Source organism: Pleuronectes platessa, chromosome 2, assembly GCF_947347685.1.
Source record: "Pleuronectes platessa chromosome 2, fPlePla1.1, whole genome shotgun sequence".
NCBI classification, from domain to species: Eukaryota; Metazoa; Chordata; class Actinopteri; order Pleuronectiformes; family Pleuronectidae; genus Pleuronectes; species Pleuronectes platessa.
The window spans coordinates 4313028-4328347 of NC_070627.1; the positions used below are offsets into that span (position 1 = coordinate 4313028).

Consider the following 15320-nt stretch of genomic DNA (forward strand, 5'->3'; position numbering starts at 1 on the left):
GTCTTGATTGGACTTTTACTTTTTGAAGCCATAACCGGAAGCAGTATTGTGATAGGCCGCGTTGAGTTCCGGGGCCGGGCAGTAGCAGCAGCGGTACTCGGAGCTTCAGTACTTCCAGTACTTCAGTAGTACTGCTGCTAGTACCGGTGGAAGTACTTGTACCTGCCGTGTAACCGTCGGGCCTGTCGCCGTCATGGAGCTGGACAAAATGGACGAGAACGAGTGGAAGTATCACGGGGAAGGAAACAAGAGCCTGGTGGTGTCCCACGTCCAGGTGAGTGAGCTAAGCTAGCACGAAGCTAACCCCGATACTAACCCCTCTCCAGCCCCCCCCGGAGCTGGCGCTTCGTGGCCTCCAGCTCGCTGCCGCTGCCGGGGGAGACTTTGCGGTGAATCTGCGGAAATGTTCCCGGAAGAGGGAAACGTCCACAGGCAGGGTTCCACCTGCCGTCGGTGCCTTTAGCTCGTGTTTGCTGCTGTAGCCGCGAGTTGCTAACCAGGAGCTAAGAGTTCCCATCGGTCCGTCCAATGAGAACCGTCCCTCCACAGGAGCAACAAGTGTCGGAGCAAGTGGCCGATGATCGGAGTCGTGTCGGCGGCTTGTTTCCCACCAGAGAGACACACTGACCGCGCTGTCATGAAATGCAAATCCCCCATTAGCAAAGTGTGAGCTAACCTAGCCGTTAGCATCCCTCCCATCCGGGCGAGAGAAACTCAGGCACCGGGCTGATAGCCGAGTCTAACCCGGGGTTAACTTTCCAGCACTGACCCGGGACAGGGGCGATGCTTTCACTGACCACCACCACCACTACCGCCCCCTCTTTTCAGATAAGTGAAAACCAGTTTGACGGACTGTGGGAACGTGTGATTCACGGGACCAGTCTGGACGTGTTGTTATTGAGCAACCGACGAGCGGAGGTCACATGTACGCGAGGCAGGGCGTCCCCGGTCCGTTGATGTAATGGAGCAGAAATGTTCCCGAGTGATGATTCACTGGTTTCATTCAGAGGTGAAGAAATAGATCCTCTGCTGTTACACTGTTTACACTGTTCACACACACCTTAGAAAAGTTACACACACACACACAGACACACATTCAGATTCAGTCTTGAAACTGAATGTTTCAGACTACACCTGGTTTCAGTTGAAGTAGTTTGACTTCTTGACCCTGAAGAATGCCAAAAATGTAGCTCTAATTGCAGCGCTGAGTTGAGCTGTCCTTCAGGTCTGGTGGGGCCCCTCGGTCTCCATAGATGGTCTCTACCCGAGGCTGCAAAAACCAGAACAAGAATCAAGAAAGTACAATTTCTTCAAAATTAAAGCAGAACTACAAAGTGCCATTTAAGTGCTACAATATTGTGAGTTTCAATATTTGTATTCAAGGTATAGTCGGAAGAGGTGTGTTTTTAGTTTGCTGTGGAAGGTTGATAGTATTGGAGCTTTAGACTGTAGTTTGGATTAAAAATATCTAGACAAAGTGTTAAAGCAGCAACTGTCTCTTTTAAACTTTGCTTTAGTTTGAAAAAGTATTAAAAGTAGTTATGGCTCTTATTGCACCTCTGAGCAGAGCTGTCCATCACATCTGGTGGGGCCCCTCTGTCTCCAAACAGAAATATCATAGATGGTCTCTAACCGAGGGTAAAAAACCCAGAACAAGAATCAAGAAAGTACAATTTCTTCAAAAATAAAGCAAAACTACAAAGTGCAATTAGTAAGTGCCATTTAAGTGCTGCTAAATTGTTAGTTTCAAAGTTTTTATTCAAGTTATAGACGGAAGAGGTGTGTTTTTAGTTTGAGGCTGAAGGTTGATAATATTGGAGCTTTAGACAATCAAACTGTTAAAGGAGCAACTGTAACTTTGCTTTAGTTTGAAAAAAATGGTAAACATGTAGTTATGGCCTGTTCAAAGTTAATTAAACTGAAAGTGTCCAAATCGCACTATAGTAAAAAAATAAAGAAGATAAACGGTTATTGAGATTCACGTCACATATAGACAGATTTCTGGAATTCAAAGAGACACATCAGTCGATATTTATCTGTATCAGACACTTTCTTACTCCCTAATTTTTAGTATCAGGTTCTGCCTCAGAAAACCCACATGAATCGCTTACTGGTACCGACCCGCTGCAGTCGAAGGTGGATGTCTCAGTCCCCGTGTGACTGGATGTGAACAGTTTGTCTGGTTTCATGTGGGCACGTTGATAAAACACCCTGATAACCGCCCTGTCAACATTGTCTCAGGTACATCATCTTTCCCTAATCTCACCTGAGTGATGACAGGCTTAAAAACTGTTTATACAGATCATTGGGCCTGAACTTTCTTTACACAGACACACAAACTTACAGTCCAACACTAATGTTTGCAGGCCAACAATGGTTTCAGTCAGATTCAACCCCGACTCGCTTCACACTTTGCAGAACGGATTTACGCTCCAGACGCCCTGGACAAACCGTATCACTATTTACTTCTTAACTCTTCACTGAGCTCTTCTTCTCTTCTTGCAGCTTCCCAGAGTTCTACGTCTGCTCAAGTATCCGGCTGAGGACTGTGAAAACCCACCACAGGTAAATATCAGTCTGTGTGTTTAAAGCTTCGTCAGAATCACCACATCACTCAGTAAAAACATTTTGACGACAAGCACATGTCGTATGATTTGAATTTTTTACATTTTTTTGCATTCTTTCTTTGAAAAACAAGTTTATTCAGACACTGCCCAGTCAAAGTCTTGGTTTCTCTCCTAAACAATTTTTTGACCTATTTTCACAAGGCAGTTGATCCATCAACCAGATCAGACATTTAAATAACTATTAGTAAATAAGAAAATATATATTATAGCATCCATTTGATAGCTTTAGTAGAGAAAAGGGCAGGAAGTGTGTTTGTGGAAAGAAAAGAGGGTTTGACATTGAAAACAGGTTTTCCAGCTGGGGGTCAAACTGTGGATGTATGGAGGCGGGGCCTTTACCATAAGGGTCATTTTGTGCAGCTGGCAGCTGTCAAATGATTTGTAAATCTATTGAATATCATCAACGGCAGGGCTAAAAGACCTAAATCAAATTTCTCAAACGAGGTTATTTAATAACCGGGTGTATCCTTCACGTCATTACTCATCACTCAACCCTCCTTGTGACCTTTTCCTTTCACACGATGAGTTCTTACATCAGCTGTTCTCTCGTATCTTCTTCCATCTTCACGTTTCTGCCGCAGGTAAAGAGCTTCTTGCAGCATCTGACTTGTTTGTTGTGAGGACTCAACCACTCCTGTGCCGCCTCTCATTCTTAGACTCTCTCTCTCATCATGTTTGCTCTTGTGCCTGTGATCAGTGGGGTTTCCAGTCTGCTGCATACCTGACGTCTGTGTCAAAACTATCGTATCCAAACCACACCCATGCAACAGAAGCATCCCTTTTCTTGAATGAAATAATAGCAACTCAACTTAAAAATGTGGCTTGACTCATAGCTGCACAGGGCGTTCCCATGTTCACACACACACACAGGTAGTAAAATGAATCCCAGCTGTCAACAGGCCCGTGTGGTGTGAGAGCTGCCAGTGATACCAGTGACGTACGTGAGACTGGCTGAGCTTTGACTGGTTTTTAGGTTCAGGTTCATGCCTGTTAACAGTAGAAATAGGAACTGTTTGCATAAACAAAAGCACGAGAACAGTTTTTCTCAAAGCTTGTGAGATAACCAGCTCCCAAAATATGTGTTTACTTTACTGCGGTAATGTTAACAAACCTGTTCCTGGTCGGTCTGTGTGGAGTTTGCATGATCGCCCCATGTCCGAGGGGGTTTTCCCTGAGTACTCGTCTCAAAAGAATATATAAAAGCCCACATGAAACATTTAAACCCCCTATATCTGGATTTTAATTTGGATCTGCACCAAATTGCACACGCTCATAGATATCAGTCCCTTTTATATACCGGTTTAAAAAATAAATAAACTAACCCTAACCCTTTATTGTAATAGTTAAAACAAACAAGAAAAGTTGTAGAAAATCTGGATCTTGTAGCTCTGGAGTCAAACCTGCAGAATGACGACGGAAGGAAAATAATTACTGGAGAGAGAAAATCTATTAAGGTTCGTGACTCATTGCTCAGACGATGACGTCTGTATGAGTCAGACTCTTTATCCAACCAGGAAGAGAAAACCTGTCAATGAACACGAGCCTGTTAATCAAGTCCCACTGACACTGAGGGCTTTGTGAGCTTCCTTGTGAGCTCAGAGTGGAAACATAACTCCACTTCTCTGTCAAAATGTGAGCTGGAGTCTCAGATCCGGTTGTGACTTGCTGGTTACCTGTCTGTGTTTGTCCTGTAGACACCTGAGCAGGCCTTCAGGCAGATCCAGAACGTTGTTGACTTCAGCTCCAACGTGATGAGCAGCCTCCTGGGAGAGAAGTTCATCCACAGCGGGGTAAGGCTCTGTTTGCTGTCATTCAGGTTTTAAATCCTTCTTCTTTGTCTGAGTTTTAACAAACAAAACACTGAATGAGCTCCACGGGTTCAGCATCCTGCTCCCACGTTACTGTCTGGGGGAGAAATGATCAATAGATGCAGAACAAACTGAGATATGAGATTGTTTTTCTATTCGTCTTTCTCGTCAAAAATCATTTCACACAGCTCCTCCTGGAACCATAAAGAGCTTGAGTTTTTCATTTTGTCTGTTTCCCTCCTCGGGACCTGTGAGGTGGAGTTCCTCTTTAAAACTGAAACAAACAAGACAAGTGATGAACAAACACATGCAGCTGCCAGACAAGAGACTAAAACACACACAGAGAGACAAATTATTCTGTAACACTGCAAAGAAGCGAACACATCTTTATCGTAGAGCATCAGAGGCTGAGGAATCTTTCTCTGGGATCCATCCGCCAGTCTGCTGGTATCAGAGATATGAGACTTTATAACCAGGGTGCACACTTCTTACGTCTTTATTCGAGTGGAAAAGAAGGCCCCATTAAATTTACTCAAGCCTGTGCTCAAAGAAAGACGTTGGTCTAAATTCAAAATAAAAGACGAGTGAGAAACATTACTGAGCTTACAGATGTAATTTTTCCTTAAACCCTTTTTTTACAAATCAAAAACTCCAGGGGCTGTTTTTGTGAGATCTTGATTGCATTTATAGATAAACAACGGTCGTGCATAATATCTTTTTAACCGCAGGGTTATCCAGTTAGAAAATATAACCTGTTCAGAGCTCGGAGATCAATGAGTTTTTTGAGTCACAAATTTCCCCCAAAACACAGTGAGTCAGTGTTGAGGTCTGAAGAGGTCGAGCACATGAGCATCATTCTCCGAGTCAGATGGGAGCTAAGTTTAGTTTTGTTTCTAAACTAAACATTTGAGGTTTTTACGGCTGAATTTATGATTCTGTCACGCAGAGGTTCTTCATGTGCGGTGTGATGATAGTTAAATGATTCTGAATCCGTATCTGATGCAGGCTGATGAATGTGATTGTTATTATCTGAATAATTTGCTTCTACTGTACGGGAAGATTTATCACAGCTGTTGGCTTCAGTGGCAGCAGCTTCCTGAGCCAACGTCCCACTGCTGCTGAAACACTATCAGCTGTTCACTGTGTTTTACATACAGACGATAATGGAAACAAAGATGTTCTGACTTCCTTTCTCAACAGGAAGTGGTCAAACTGCCGCTGGAGTTCGTACGACAGCTGTCAATCAGAGCTCAGCATCAAAGACCAGGTAAGATGGGTTTTTATGTTTTCTGTGGGAAGCATCTGGTTATTAAATCTGTTGAATGACCAGTTGGACTGTGTGTATGTATGTATGTGTGTGTGTGTGTGTGTGTGTGTGTGTGTGTGTGTGTGTGTGTGTGTGTGTGTGTGTGTGTGTGTGTGTGTGTGTGTGTGTGTGTGTGTGTGTGTGTGTGTGTGTGTGTGTGTGTGTGTGTGTGTGTGTGTGTGTGTGTGTGTGTGTGTGTGTGTTTGTGTGTGTCAGCGATGCGCTGTGATAAGGTGATGGACATCTACAGCGGCTGTGCTCTCTGTCTGCCCAACCTGACGTCTCCAACTCTGCACCAGCCAACACACTCTCTTCCCCTCTGCATCGAGATCAAGGTACACACACACACACACACACTCCCACCAGAAGTCCTGAGCTAAGTGTAAGTGTTGTTCAGGAGCTGATTTGTGTGTGTGTTCTGTTTTCAGCCTAAGTGTGGCTTCCTGCCGTCCTCCAAACATGTCAGCAAAGACATCAAGACTAAAGTGTGTCGCTTCTGCATGCACCAACACGACAAGGTAACTACAAACACAGTACACAAATATTGTCCAACTAATAATACTTTAGGCCAACTAGATATGACCCCCCCCTCTCTGTCTCTGTCTCTCAGGTGGCCAGAGGGAAGTGGAAGAGACGCAGTCTTTACTGTCCTCTAGACCTGTTCTCAGGGTGAGATTACTGCAGAGACCATTGTTACCATCAACACTGCTGCGTAATGAAAAGTCACAGGAACAATCAGGAGGAGTTTAACAACACAATGAGCAAAGTTTACGCTTGAAAAATGTGGAAACAGTAGAAGTTCCTGATTGTTTGTTAGGAAACGTTTTAAAGTGTTTCTTGTTTCCTTCATGTTTGTTGATCTGGTCACTTCAGCTGATGTCAACTTGCACATGTTGTAGTTGTTAGACGACATGAGAAACACTTCCCTGAATAATTCAGTCCAGCACATGAACACTTTCTACTTCTAACTCCTCACTGCAACTTCAGCTCCTGATAGAAATCTGACTGTTCTGCATCTCAACACAATGTCCTCTGGTTTCTGTTGATCAGGAACAGACAGAGAATGCAGTTTGCCATCAGACAACTCATAGAAGAACCTCAGAACAACTTCAAGATCTTCAAGGTGAGACACAACCACAGCCTCAGTCCTACTCTGTGTAATGTGACACCTTTTGTGTGTTTGTATCACAACATCCAGCTCCATTTACAACACAACCAATTAATACAACCACTGATGTAAAGGAGAGATTCACAAGTTTTTAAATGATACAATCAAATGACCATTAAAACAGAAACACTGCTCTAGTTAATAATTCCTCCTGTTCATACATGTAAACTAAAAGGTGACTGTACGTTTAAGAATGAATTTAAGAGATTTTCAAACCAGGCTAAACAAACGTGGTAGAAACTGATATGGATTTTTAGGATTGATGCAGGGTAAAAAAAATTACAATACTGATGTTTCTATCATTTCTTAGATCATCAAACCCTTTTGACAGTTATAATTGAGGTTTGATAAGTCATGGTTTAACAATAAACTTTATCATAAACAACTTTAAATACAAATGTAACCAGATATAAAGAACATAAATGCACATTTTCTGCACACTTTATTCTGTTTTCAAATTAGTTTTCATATCAGGAAAGATAAACACGATACTGATGTCAGTGAACAGCTCATATTGACAATACTGACGTTGTCGTTTCACTCAGACTGCTGAGAACGAGGAGTGTGTACATTTTGTCCCCATCACATACATCTCTTTGAAAACCATTAAGAATGAATCTTAAGTTGTTGGTATGAACGAAGGAGCAACAGAAACAAGTTTAAAACAAAAAGCTCTCAGTGAAAGATTCTTCCAACGGCGAGGGACAAGTGAAAGAGTTTTTACAACAATGTGAGATCTTTGCTCCAGAGCGACTCTTTGAAAGGTTTTTATATTTAAGATGAACCCAGACTTCTCCACGTCTCTGTTTGAGATCTGAAGTTGCTGCAGGTGTGAACAGATGTTCGAGCACCACATGGGATCCTCTTCACTTTGGGCTGATGGTTTCACGGTGAGCAGTAGAGCCACAGTAAGACGACCTGTCTGTGTGTTTCCAGGGCGGTCAGTGCATTTATAGCAGTAAAGAAGGAAGTGACGACTCGTTGGACCTGAACTCTTTGCTGCATCAGCTCAGACCGTACTTCACGTACGGGAACAACAGAATCAGTCACGTGACCGGGAAGGCTGTTCTCAACGACTTCATCCAGGTACATCCACACAACACACTGTCACACACACACTGTGCGTCGTTTGAGCCGGTGGAAAATACAACCCTCTCTCTCTCTCTCTCTCTCTCTCTCTCTCTCTCTCTCTCTCTCTCTCTCTCTCTCTCTCTCTCTCTCTCTCTCTCTCTCTCTCTCTCTCTCTCTCTCTCTCTCTCTCTCTCTCTCTCTCTCTCTGTAGGTCCTGGTGAACGCCCTGCTGAGTGGTGGTGGAGGAGGAGGGCACGGCGGGGGGGTGGCGGACAGATGTGGAGAGGGGCGGAGCTTCTGTGAAGCCAGTCTTTTCAACAAGGAGAGGATTCGTCACGGTCAGAACCTGCTTCTCTACCATCTGATAGATTTGTGTGTGGCCAGGTCACAGTGAGTGAACTAAGCTGGTCAATTATTAGTTTGTTAATAGTTTTAATTTAAATGTTGAGTCAGTTTCCTTTTATTTTGTTCTACGTTTAGAAATCAACCCAGTCGGCTGCAATTTGAAAAAAAACGAGCAAACACAAAAATATTCTTTAAAACAAGTAGAGCTGCAGCGATGAGCAGATGAGATGACAGAAAAATTACTTACTAATTTCTTCAAATATTTGAAAGAATAATTTGAAGATTTTTATTATTTTTTTTGCTTTTTTTGTTTTGCAAGCCGAATAGTTTGACTTTTAGAATCTTTGGACAAACAACACATGTCATCTTGGAATCTGGATAATTTCCCCCAATTTTTTTTAGACAAAATGATGAATCAATATATTGAGAAAACAATCATCAGATCTATTAGGGATGAAAATAAGTTAGTTACAGCAGTTACATCAGTATTTACATTCATGTTCGTTATCTTCATACAAGCGCATGAATAAACAGCAGATACCCCCCCCCCCCCCAGGATGTGTATCACATGCATGCTCGCATGTGTTTTGTTTACAGACCAGTCCAACAGGTCTCTGTGCTGCTTGTTGGTTCCTTTAACAAAGGTTTTCTTTGTGCTGCTGCTTCCTTTCAATGTGTTTGTAGTTAGAAAGAAGCATTTGTGTGTTTTCAGCTCAAACATTTAGGTCATTATGACTGAATTTGTTCTGTGTGTGGGTTTGTGTGTGTGTGTGTAGGCTCTCAAGATTTAAACAGCAACAGTGTCCTGTCCAGGATCCTTCAGACTCAGATGTTGGACACGCTGAACATCGAAGGTCTTCATCCTCTGTATCGCAGAGTGGAGCAACATCTGCAGGACTTCCCCAAGGAGAGGTAAGACGAGAGGAGGCCCAGAGGAGCACGCTGCTGATGGAACTCACTGGTCTCTGACCTCACTTCCTGTCTGTCTGTGTCAGATCTCGTCTTCAGGTGGACGGGCCGTACAACGAGGCCTTCCTGGAAACGCTGCAGAAATGTCCGGCTGAGGACGACGGCTCCGTGGAGTACGCCGCTGCCAAGGTTAGACTGGTTTCAAATGTTCCCAGTTATTCCAGTCACTGAGTCACACAGAGGAAACTGTGACCGTGTCAGCTGACTGTGTGTCTGAGGATTTGAATGCTGCTGAAATCATCAGTGCAAAACGCTGGGTTTTGTTTCCTTAAAACTGTTTTCCTGCTTAATTCATTCTTAATGCTTAAAAAATGTTTCATTTGGATAAAGTGGAAAAGTTGATTTATCGATAGAAGCAACAGTGCAGCGGAGACAGACTTTGAAAAGGAATCACAACCAGCCTGAAGCTTTTGATTTGCTTACATTCATACTTGAAGCAAATATAAATGTCCTATTAATGTGTTTTTATATTTCATGCTTTCCACATCGTTTTCACAGTAGTAGAGTTTTGACTGTTAACTTGTTTTTAACACCTGAACAGATTCTAAACAGAAAGTTAAAACCTTCCTGTTTGTTCTGACTCCAGGTTCATCAGTACCCGCGTTGCCATGACAGCCAAGGACTGCTCCATCATGGTGGCCTTGGTGCCGAGCGCTGAGGAGGAAGAGGAGGATGACGATGAAGGGTGAGTCTAGTTTTGTCAGAAGAGTCTCATTGACTCTTGATTGAAAAGTCAATTGGAATCACAGAGAGACGGAGCTGAGATCTTGAAACTGCTTTTCTCCAAAAAGTAGTGATGAGGTTTATGATGCTGTTTGTAGTACCTGGTTATATCCACCAGGTGGAGCCGGGCGTTAGAGGCTCTTCCTCCTGCTCACTAACCCTCCTCTTCCTCTTCTCCTAGTCTGTCCAGTCAGAGGTGGCTCCGAGACTTCCATTCGACCAGACCTCCCGCCTTCTCCTACTCCGTCTCCATTCTGGATCTGGATCCGAAGCCGTTCGACTCCATCCCCTGCCAGCTGCGCCTGGACCAGAGGATCGTGTCCTGCTACCTGAGGACCGGGGGGGCGCTGCCCAAGGCCTCTCTGCAGCCGCTGCCGGACATCTACGCGGCTGCAGAGAGGGACGACTGCACGCTGCTCTTCCACCCGGTGTGACGGCCACCAAGGAGCCAGGCGACACTACAGGAGACACAAATGTCTGATGCCACACTGATGCCTCGAACAGAGACGCCATGTTGATTCCAGAGGTGGAGAAGAGTTAAGGAGCAGGGCTGTTTATTCACTGCAGCACTTCCTCCTCCTCCTCCTCCTCACTCAGACCCTGTTGACAGGTATCACCCTCTGGTTCCTGCTGCTTCTGCTCAGCAACAAAATAAATCTAAACCAAGTTGCAGATAAATCACCGGAAAACGAAAAGCAGATGCATTTAGTTTCCAAAGCCTTTTGTGATGTTGTGGCAGTTTGACATTTGACTCCTGTGCCGAGGTGAATCCATTCGGTCACAACTCACATCGACTGGAAACCTCGCACGGAGCACGGGTCTCTATCGCTGACAGAAGTGGAGATTAAAGGACAGGTTCACACTCTAGTCTTTAAAACAATAATCAGGCGTCCATATTGAAATAGCAACTGGTTTTCTTGCTGTAATTAATTCCACTCGTCCTTTAGAGATCTTCTCCTTTCTGCACTTTCAATGTACATAAGTGATGAGGAGCAGAATCGCCTGCAGAGGACCGGGGATGTTTATGAATGTTTTTAAGGGAAACCAAAGAAGTGAGAGAGAAGGAGAGAGAGCCAGAGAGTTTATGTTGTTATGAGAAGTGTGAAAAGTTTATTGGATCATTATGAAACTGAGGGGGGAGAAATTAGACATAGTTAGCGGCTGCTGTCAAAGATATCAGTGGGAAACACTGGTTTGATACTTTGGTTATAGAATCAAATGAGGGTTAGGACAGATAGATGGATACTTTATTAACACCGTGGGAAATTCAGACAGATATCAAATGGCTTTAGTTCTGGATGCATTGATTTCTTTTCGGTTAGTTTTCCACCAGTTGTGTTCTGGAAGTGTTTCCTTGTTGAGCTGTGGTGGAGCGGTTGTAACACAGAGAGGGACTTTTATACTGAAAAGGGAGAAACCTCAATATGTGTGGTTTGTTTTGACACAAACTGCCGAGGCCTCAACAGTCTGTGGTATTTGACGCACATCGGGATCAGATCTCTAAACCGACAATATGAATGGGATGATTACAGCCGAGGAAACCGTGGCTTCACTTTCACACGGACGCCCGAGTAGAAGGAACCTGTTCTTTAAACCTCCTGCTGCTTTTGTCGCGCTTTGATGATGTCATTTCCTGAATGTAGGTGGGCGGGGACAGAATGTGGGTCCAGGTTGTTTGCTGACGCCTGTTAACTGCATCACAAGTTATCATGGTGGAATCCGACTGCCAAACAGTCTCAGCAGCTGAGATGGTGTTTTTTATTTTTATAATTCATAACTCTTATTTTCTCACGTTGGAGTTTTTCAGTCCAACTACTCACATCAACTCAAACTAACTCATGAGACAGCTGCTTGGTCACATCTCAGAAGGAAATTGTTAAAGTAACACTGTGCAACTTTTAAACCTCCAAATCAGCAGCTTGATTAAAACCAGTTTGATGTTTCAGTGACTGGGAATCAGGAGAAAGTTTCCTCCTTCGTTCCCACTCATCACCCAGTAACGTTGAGTGGGTTCGATCTCCTGTGAGAAGACCTGACAGAGAACCACAGCTTCAACTGTCAGATTCAGCTCCAGTGAGTCGAGGAGTGAAGCTGAACTGATGATCAGTTATTAAAAACCTGAGTTCAAATCCCACTAATCAGCAGGAAACTGTTAAAATGTGAAGAATTCTAAACAGTTTAGTGGATTTGTTACAGCAGCAGCTCTTCTGGTTCAGGAAGCAGAGGATCATGGGTAATATCGGTTCAGTGAGTGGGTTTCACGAAACCACAAACAGAATGAGTCTCCATGTGCGGCTGCAGGGGGCGCTGCTGCTCAGTTAAAGTTGCATGGTGTTGCTTGAAGGGTTCGAAGACGTCACACGAGAAATTGTGAAGGTGTTTTTATTTTTTTATATTTCACAAACTAAACAACTTTATTAATCAATGAAATAATCGGATTAATTGATAATAACCGTTAGTTTCAGCCGTTGATGAGACGAAGTGATAACGTCTGAAAGTGCTGAGTCAGCATCGTGTCCGGCTCTGCCTGGTTCTTCTTCATCATCATCATCATCCTCAGTGGCCCTGACAGTGAACGTCTCCTTTTGACTGATGTGACTCTACAGAGGGGTTTTCAAGTAGAGCAGGGGGAAGAGAGCAGAGGCTGCTGGGTAACTGGGCGCAGTCCTCTTCAGACAGGCCCAGGGTCTGCTGCTCTGCTGGTTGTTGTGCCATAAGTGGCTTGTTGTGTGTCTATTTTGTCCATGTGCCTAAATGTTCTGGTAGGACTGGAGGACGAGGGGTGTGTGTGGGTGCGAGTGTGTATTTTGAAACGCTCACTTTGATGCAGGCTGCGTTCCCAGCTGAGGTCAGAGGTCGTCTGTGGACGCAGCCTCGAACTCTCAGAACCTCGACGCTCCACGATGAGTCACTGGGAGGTTTCTGAGGACGGTGACTGAGACTTACGGCTGTTTGACGGGGTGTTTTTTGAAGGGGGGGGGGGGGGGGGGGGGGATTTTCTCGTCCAGATTATTTGTAAGTCTCCTCTTTGTTTGGTAGAAACTCCTGAAACCAGCAGCGCTCGAGGAGGCTTCAGATAAACTGGTAACACTTGACTTCAGTTCCTCTGTTTCCAGCGTCCACTCTCCAGCCTCCGTCACCTCCATCAGCCACTGAAAACCAATCACACTACAAGACTGAAACCTGGAACGACAGACCCCCCCCCCACCCCCACCCCCACACACTCCACTCCCAGGGTTAGACGTGTTTTCTGGAAACTGTCGGCTGTCAGCAGCTCTGTTCAATCCAAACACTAAATCCACAGATTTTTAGCTCCAGCTCCATCCAACACTTGTTCGATCTGGTCTCCATCTTTTTTTGGACTGAAACCCCACCGGCCACATTTCCCTCTGAGGTCAAACGGCTGGAGAGTGAACCGCAGCGGAACTGAACCAACCACTGATCGTTCTGTTGGGGACGCGTCAGGCAGCCGACGAGGTCTGGACACGTTGAAACTGCTTGATGGAGACGTGGGTTTGGTTTTGAGTGATTTTGAAACTCGATGAAAAAATGTCACAGAGTTCAAGTTGTGGGACGAGGATTCACTGCAGAGGGTTAAACTTCCTGTGCGTTAATAACGACAGGAAACATTGAAGTAGTTATTTATCTCTAACAACACGAGGCCTCTACGTTCACAAGTGCTTTTTATTTATCGCAGCAAAGTTTTAGGTCAAACGCTCGAAACACTTTGCAGGTGCTGGTAAAAATATTTAAACTTTTGTCCTTTGTCAATGTGGCCAAAAATAAAAAAAGGACAAATACGATGGTAGGACCGCAGCTATCAATTATTTGTACTATTGACAAAACGTTCTCTGAAGTCTTTAAGACACGAGAACCTGAAACAGATTCCATGTGTAATTGTGTTTTCATCTTTTTAAAGCAACTCCCTCATGAAATAAACATATTTTCTTAATAAATAAATCACTGACAAGCTTTTAAAAAAAAAACCCCTAAAGGTTCATTTCAGTTTCAACATTAAAGTTTGAATCATTATCAAAGTATTTCCAACATTTTCCAAGAAGTAAAAAATAAATGTTGGGTCTACTTTGTGATAAGTTTCCTTCTGGATCCTCAAAAACAGCTTTTGACAAGATCTCAACTCGAGGTTCAATCCCAGGATTTAATCTGTTGAAATGTAAATATCACACTTTGACGTTATTCTGTTAAAAGCTAAAATAACAAACTAAACCAAACTAAAAAAACCTCGAGATAAAAATATTACGTAACTTTTCTTTTTGTCAACGGCTGTTTCCGAGTTCAGGAAGAAACTCAAACCTCTGTTTTCTCTGACACGTGATTGAACAGTAAACGACCTTCTGGGTTTTTAAAAGATCGTCTGGGATTTAAAGCAGCGATAAAACTAAGATAGAAGATTCTAGAGAAAACAAAGTGTCCAGACCTCCGACGCAGCTCCGTCAGGTGAGCTGGGCTCTGATTGGTCGCTCGTCCCTGCCTCCAGCTGCTGCCTGAGCGTCGAGGGGCGGGAACATCGCAGCACTGTGAAACCTACAGACTCCTGAATAACGCTGTGTGTGTGTAAATAGCTGAGAGAAGAGAACTATTTGAAAATACAAAGGCGACTCTGCTGTTTGGCATTTTGTATTTAAATTATTTATTTTTGTAGATTCTGACCAATGAGCTCTGCTGATACAGTCGAGCTCTTTCTATTGAATAAAGATTTCTAAGAGACTAAACCAGCTTCGTGTGTGTGTTTACTGATGTTTGTGTGTTTACACTTGTTTAAAGTAGAAAATGAAAAAGCTCGTAAACATTCAAACTAATTTCGTTATTTGCTGCAGATCTTTTTGTGAATCTCTGGAACGTAACGATACTGGTCTGGAAACAGTTTATTTTATTTTAACTGCTGCCTCTCGTGTGAGTCACATGTCCTGAGAGAGGCTGACCGCCCTGATCACAGACTCCACCGCAGCTTCAGGTCCCAGAATCCTCAGCATGCTCTGGAAGGCCTCGGCAGCGCCACCTACAGCCTGAGAGGGAAACAACTGCAGCGCTGCAGAGACACAGAAAAGAAACAATAAAATCAGATCGACAATTTAATTTAATCAACAATCCAAAACCTCGAATAAAGGTTGTAATTTGAAATGAAATCCTATATTTTACACTCATTTTCTGACACTTAGATCATAAAGAATCATAAGTTGCAGCACAAATATCTCAGACTTAACTGAAGAAATTTACACCAAATCCTGGGAGGGTCTGAAGATTTATTTATATTTAATTATCATATTCGTTTCACTATCTTC

At 43.6% G+C, this 15320-nt stretch overlaps 2 protein-coding genes across 3 annotated transcripts in view; one reads left to right on the plus strand and one right to left on the minus strand.

Moving 5' to 3' along the window:
- Positions 1 to 51: 51 nt before the first annotated feature.
- On the plus strand, positions 52 to 12957 carry ippk (inositol 1,3,4,5,6-pentakisphosphate 2-kinase). The gene is given in 15 exon segments (XM_053442705.1): positions 52 to 274; positions 2506 to 2565; positions 4322 to 4417; positions 5636 to 5702; positions 5958 to 6076; positions 6170 to 6259; positions 6352 to 6410; positions 6792 to 6864; positions 7846 to 7995; positions 8192 to 8318; positions 9102 to 9237; positions 9321 to 9423; positions 9881 to 9892; positions 9894 to 9979; positions 10199 to 12957. Coding segments are annotated over 15 exon segments (1512 nt in total). The 5' UTR covers positions 52 to 193; the 3' UTR covers positions 10452 to 12957.
- Positions 12958 to 14589: 1632 nt separating this feature from the next.
- Positions 14590 to 15320, minus strand: part of cenpp (centromere protein P) — a 71983-nt gene continuing 71252 nt past the window's right edge. The window contains exon 9 of one of the 2 annotated variants that reach the window (XM_053442773.1): positions 14590 to 15067. In XM_053442773.1, coding sequence (XP_053298748.1) covers positions 14937 to 15067 — 131 coding nt within the window. In that variant the 3' untranslated portion in view covers positions 14590 to 14936. The remainder of the gene's footprint in view (positions 15068 to 15320) is intronic. The other variant, XM_053442765.1, reaches the window with a different exon arrangement.